At 37.9% G+C, this 6,461-nt stretch overlaps 1 protein-coding gene across 1 annotated transcript in view; it reads left to right on the top strand.

The window, feature by feature from the left end:
* Nucleotides 1-212: 212 nt before the first annotated feature.
* The window catches only part of LOC142974102 (uncharacterized), a 35,781-nt gene continuing 29,532 nt past the window's right edge, over nt 213-6,461 (top strand). Inside the window, exons 1-3 of the mRNA XM_076116255.1 lie at nt 213-674; nt 5,470-5,702; nt 5,942-6,130. Coding sequence (XP_075972370.1) covers nt 515-674; nt 5,470-5,702; nt 5,942-6,130 — 582 coding nt within the window. The 5' untranslated portion in view covers nt 213-514. The remainder of the gene's footprint in view (nt 675-5,469; nt 5,703-5,941; nt 6,131-6,461) is intronic.

Below are 6,461 nucleotides of genomic sequence, written 5' to 3'. Positions count from 1 at the left end.
TATGACAAGATGTATGGATGGTAATGAGATATAAGAATCGTACCAAGTGGCGTTCTTTGGTCTCTGCTTACCCCTGCCGCCCTGTTGGGAAAAGGCGTGATATTATGTGTAAATGTTTATGATCATTAGATCATTAGAATGCCTGGAACGCGAACTCTTGTCACAGCTGTCATTGTTTTATGACGTTCGTCAATTGTCTATTAGATGCAATGACGTCTGACGTCTGTTTGTCTTTCTCATCTCGGGAAAATTGATTGTCAGTGGTTGTTTACGTTTGTATCTGTAGTTTCACGAGTTTCTCTTTCGTGATAGGTATAGTGGAAGACTGTGCGATATATTATTAAACACGATATAAGTTATCTGTTAAAGCTTTAATCTAATCAATTGATTTAGTTTTAATTTACTAGCAGTGATAACATTTTCCGAGTGTGTCGACCTAATTCATCGGAGCATATTGGAGGGATCCTTGATAGTGTTGTGTTTTTAGTGCTGTGGTGATTAATTTGTGTGAATAATGAACTTATCGTTCGCGGGTTGTGGTTTCCTTGGTATCTACCATGTAGGTGTAGCGGTGTGTTTCAAGAAGTATGCTCCTCATTTGTTGTTAGGTAAAATTTCTGGCGCCTCTTTTGGCGCGTTGTCAGCCTGCTGTCTGCTCTGCGACCTGCCTATTGGTAAGATCCTTAGTCGTTAGACTCGTGCACATACTGTGCCAAAATAATAAAACAATGTTTTTATTAAATTATTTGTTAAAATACTAATTATTTGTGAATAGTTAAAGTTAGTCATAGTGTAGTGGACACTTACATAGCACTAAACGAAAACATAAAATGTTATACAATATGTGTGAATACAAATACATATTGTATAACATATTGTGCTGAATCAGCTGAAAACCTACATTGGACCTGTAATTTTAATATCTTATATCCTTTGTACCCCATGTTAACAAATAATGGGCACAAGTAAGTGAATGATCACATAGGTATATTTTATTATAGCCTGCCCAAACAAAATGATCAAATATAAAATACTGTGGTCATAAAACAGTAGTCAAATCATTATTTTTTTTTTTGGTTTGGTTGCAAATTATAATCTACTAAATGTTAGCATAATAAAGATACATTTTTATATACCTATGTCCTATATGAATCATTTTAATAATAATAATAAAGCCCTTTATTCAGATGAATTACAATTTTGCTTAACTACTTTGACCTAACTTATTATGAAATGATACACTCAAATGAAATCTAGTAACTCGTCTGTTTGCCAATCGGCAAAGGCCTCCTCCAATCTTAACCATTCTTTTCTGTTGTCCGCCACCCTGCTCCATGTCACCCCCGCCATCCTCCTCAAGTCGTCATCCCATCTTTTTGCTGGGCGACCTCTTTTTCTTATACCATTTCTTGGGTACCATTGTGTGACTTTCTTGCTCCACTTTTCTATTCCTCTTTCCATGTGGCCTGCCCACTTCCACTTGAGTCTATTTGTTTTTATGGCTATGTCATCTACCTTGGTATTAGACCTTATGGTATGCTTCCTTACCCTATCCTGTTTCTTTATACCCATCATGCTTCTTTCTATTGCTGTCTGGCATACTGTCAGTTTGTTGATGTCTGATTTAGTCAGTGCCCATGTTTGGCATCCGTACAATAGGACTGGAAGGATGTATGCGTTGAAAACTTTAGACTTCGTCGCCATGCCAATATGTTTATCCTTCATCACTTCCTTTAGGCTCCAATATTTCTTCCAATTATTGATTATTCTTCTTTGCACCTCTTTTCTTATAGTGTCTTCTGGTGATATAATTTGGCCAAGGTAAATGTATTCTTTGACAAACTCAATCTTACTTTGGCCCACAATTATATCTTCAGTGTCAGTTCCGTTTGTCATGGCCTCAGTTTTTTCGGCGTTTAGTTTAAGTCCCATCTTTTCGCTTTCTAGTGTGATGTCATTTAGCATTATACTTAGTTCCTGTGGTGATTTGGCAAATAACAATATCATCAGCAAATCGTAGGTTTGTCAAGAGGTCTCCATTTATTTTTAATATTTTTATACCATAATCATTCCAGCATTCAAATATTTGTTCCAATACTGATGAAAACAGTTTTGGTGACAATGGATCTCGCTGCCGCACCCCTCTTTGAATTTTAAATATTTCGCCTTTTGTTTCCAGCTGTACACGAGCCATACTTTTCTTATAGATGTTCTTGAGTAAATTTATATATTTGGTTTCCAATTCTTGATGGCTCAGTGCCTCCCAGATCTTTCTGTGGAATAAGGAGTCGAAGGCTTTGCTGAAGTCTATAAAGGCAAGATAATATGTAAGATTATATTCTTTGTACTTCTCCATGACTTGCCTTAATGTGTGTATGTGATCTAGTACTGAATACCCACTGCGGAATCCTGCCTGCTCTTTTGGTTGGTTTTCATCCAATTTTTTCTCAATTCTTTTTAGTATAACCTTTGCAAATACCTTGTATATATTGGACATCAGGTTAATTGGTTGGTAGTTTCCAATATTGTGTTTGTCGCCTTTTTGTACAGCAGAATTATATGTGACTTTATCATTGAATAAGCTTGTGAAGATAGGAGCTAAGACGTGTTTGGCTTTGGTCAAGATTTCGTTGTCAATGCCATCTGGACCAGGAGCTTTATCTGAACTTTGCGATTCTATTGCCTTTTCAACTTCTCTTTGTTGTTGTCTACTAAGATAACAGTCGTTAAGCCACGCCAAAGGCCTCTCGGGCGGCTTGAACAACTTTGACACTAGGTTGACCACTAACCATACGACAAACAAACAAACAAACTTCTCTTTGTAAGACGCACGGTATATCACTATCAGCGTCAACTGCAGGGTCCAGTTCGCATTCTAACTCGGAATGTTCCTGTCTGTATAGCTGTTTATAATAATTTGTAGCTATGGTCTTGATATCTACTCTTCGACTTTTATTTATTCCGCCAGCATCTCTGACTTTCGTGATCCATCTCTTCGAGTTGAGCAGTTCCTTGTGAGCTTTCTTAATACCTCCCGATGTAATAATATGTCTTTCTATTGTTTCCATTCTTGATTGCTTCCTATCTTTTCTTATACTGTGATTAATCTCTTTGCTTAGTTCTGATATGCGTCTTCTTTTTCTGTCGGAATTTATGGAGCTGATCAGTTCTTTCCTTTCTTCTAGTAGGTTCATAGTCTTGCTAGAAAACTTCTTTGTTATTTGCTCTTTTTCTTTGACTGTTTTCATAGCTGAAGTTATTGAGTTTTCGATCCAGTTATATTTGTCTTGCACCTCCATCTTGTTGGTATCTTTCTTGTAATTAACACATTTTTTTGCCAAATTTATCTGCCTCCGTGGCGCAGTGGTTTAGGTCGCCACGCCGATACCACTGCAACCGGGGGTCGTGGGTTCGATTCCCACACGGGACAATTATTTGTGCGATCCACAAATAATTGTTTCGGGTCTGGTTGTGCTTTGTGTCCGTTGTTTGTATGTTTGTAAAAGTCCCCGCGACACAAGAGCAATTCTTAGTGCGGGAGTTGTCTTTTTTAAAAAAAAAAAAAAAAAAAAAAAAAAAATATTGTTGATTGGTACACTTGATTTTTGTCGGATTATATTTGAGTCTTGGGTTTTTATGCTTTTGTATTCTAAGCTCAGCTTGAATCATTTTAATGTTTTAAAATTAAAATACTCCAGGTACCCAAATAATACCAATGTATATGTAAAACCCGAACTGTGCTAAATCCTAAGATTTTCCGGTAAAACCTAAGATTTACTAACTCTCAATGGTAAAAGTCAGAACAATTATTCTTTTATATAATAATAAATAAATAAATAAATAAAAAATTTATTTCGAACTTTTACCACTATTCACTTAAATCTTAGGATTTACTCAAGGGCACGGTAAATATTGAAAAAGTTTGTACTATTAGAATTTAGTATACCTAAGTAGGTTTTGCCAGTGATGGCTGGTACATAATAACTTATGGAAAGAACAAAAAAAATCTTAATCATTTATTTAAATTATATATGTGTCGCAGTAAGATAGATGAAGCCGTAATATAGTTATATCCCTGGGATATCCATACTAATATTATAAATGCGAAAGTAACTCTGTCTGTCTGTCTGTCTGTCTGCTACTCAATCACGCCTAAACTACTGAACCAATTTGCATGAAATTTGGTATGGAGATATTTTGATACCCGAGAAAGGACATAGGCTATATATCATCACGCTACGACCAAAAGGAGCAGAGTACCAGTAAAAAATGTTACAAAAACGGGGAAAAATTTCACCCATTCGCTCTTATTAGACGCAAGCGAAGTTGCGCGGGTCAGCTAGTAATTATATACCGTAACATAGTTATGAAGAAGGAGTTTTGGGAAAACCGAGCCGAGCCCCGGGGCTCGGCTCGGTTTTCCCAAAACTTCGGTTTTCCGGGCGACATCTTCAAACTCTCATTATTACTGTGTTATGGCACATAATTATATCCCTAGCAATATCATTATATTACACCTCGACCTGTTATGATATGACTTTATCAACTTTTACTATGTCATTATGTCAATTATTCTAAGATTTACCAATTACCAATAGTGGTAAAAAGAATTTTTGAATTCGAACCAGTAGTGCCTGAGATTAGCGCATTCAAACAAACAAACAAACTCTTCAGCTTTATAATACTAGTATAGATGTAAAAATTAAAATTATTTTGTCGAAAATAATATACCTACATCACATAAAACTGTTTAATATTATAATTTATCGCATTTATAATATTAGTAGGACTATAAACAGTTGAAAATATGTCTCTATATTATTTACATGGTGTGTTTAAGGACATCACACAAAATAGGGTAATTCTTAATCACATGAAATCACATCACACAAAGTAGATATTATATTTAGACAAATTATTTAAAACTCAGAATAACTCAGGTACTTACCTATGTTTTCTAAATCTTCACTACTTAACTAGGAATGTTGTAGGTACGTCAACCCGGTTTCAAGGTACAATGGGGATGGCTGAGGTCTCGAGCTTATAGCCAAAAAGTTATTGTTGACATTTTTCCTGAAAATATTGGCAGTGATTGCCTGGAGTTATAGTGCTCAATATGAAAATAGTGTGTAGGTAGCGTAAGTTACGTAAGTAAGTAACACACGCATAAGAATAAAGAAGAGAATGATAATTAATTCGTAAAATCATTGGTAATCATTTATAGAAATGAGGACAGGCAGGTTCAGTATTGTGAGTATTGTGACAGCTGTATGTGAACGTGTTTGAACCTACACTTAATAGAGTCACTATAATGAACAAGACTAGGCTTGTAAACTACGTATATTGTCATAGCCATTACTGGCCATAAGCCAGTCATCGTATTTCATTGAGATGTGTCGAGTGGTGAGAGTATTCGAGTAGAGTGGAGTGAGTGGAGTGAGTGTAGTACAGTGAGGCCCTGGCGCGCAGGTGAGATCACGAGCGACGTGCTGCGCGTGGTGAGCGAGGCGCGCGCGGGCTCGCTGGGCCCCTTCAGCCCCTCGTTCAACATCCAGAACGTGCTGCTGGAGGGCATGCACAAGTACCTGCCGCACGACGTGCACAAGATCGTCAGCGGCAAGCTGCACATCTCACTCACCAGAGTCTACGATGGAAAGAACGTTATAGTCTCCGAGTTCCCCACTAGAGAAGACTTGCTACAGGTCACTAATATTTTCATATCTTATCTTCAAGTTACTTTATTTACAAAGTTATTATTATAACTTTCTCGTCTTACATCCGCAATGCTAATATTGTTTGTAGTTCTGCTAAAGTTAAGTTGAGAGCCGAGAGCCGTGCGCAGCAGATCGTGTACAGTTAGTGTATGCGATTAGTGACGAGGTGCAGAGGTGGCAGAGGCACTGCGAGGCGGTAAACTGAAGATAATGACATAATTGCGCAGGCGCTGCTGGCGTCGTGCTTCGTGCCCGTGTTCTCGGGGCTGCTGCCGCCGCGGTTCCACGGCATCCGCTACATGGACGGCGGGTTCAGCGACAACCTGCCGGTGCTCGACGAGAACACCATCACCGTGAGCCCCTTCTGCGGCGAGAGCGACATATGTCCCCGGGATCTCAGCTCACAACTGTTCCACGTACGTTACTGCCATTACTCGATGTCAACCAATTCATTACAACTTAGTTCAAGACAATAATATGGTTGTAGTAATTATTGTGTCAGTACGATTTGATGTAACAGTATACTTAGTATGATACATAGAAAATTGAGCAATGTGACGAGCACACACAATTCAGACATTCTAGATGTTATGCGGTGGGTGATAACAGCTAGTCACCTACTGACCTAAAGAGCTATGCTTTCATTGTTCCCTGTTATTGGTAGTTAATAGTTATCATGAAGTAAATATGACTTGTATTGAAAGGTCGCACGTCAGTGTTGTTTGTAGCGATCGGGAGCCTGATTCA

Source organism: Anticarsia gemmatalis, chromosome 7, assembly GCF_050436995.1.
Source record: "Anticarsia gemmatalis isolate Benzon Research Colony breed Stoneville strain chromosome 7, ilAntGemm2 primary, whole genome shotgun sequence".
Taxonomy (NCBI): domain Eukaryota; kingdom Metazoa; phylum Arthropoda; class Insecta; order Lepidoptera; family Erebidae; genus Anticarsia; species Anticarsia gemmatalis.
The sequence above is the reverse complement of the archived record's forward strand: the minus strand, read 5'-3'. Positions and strand labels throughout refer to the sequence as shown.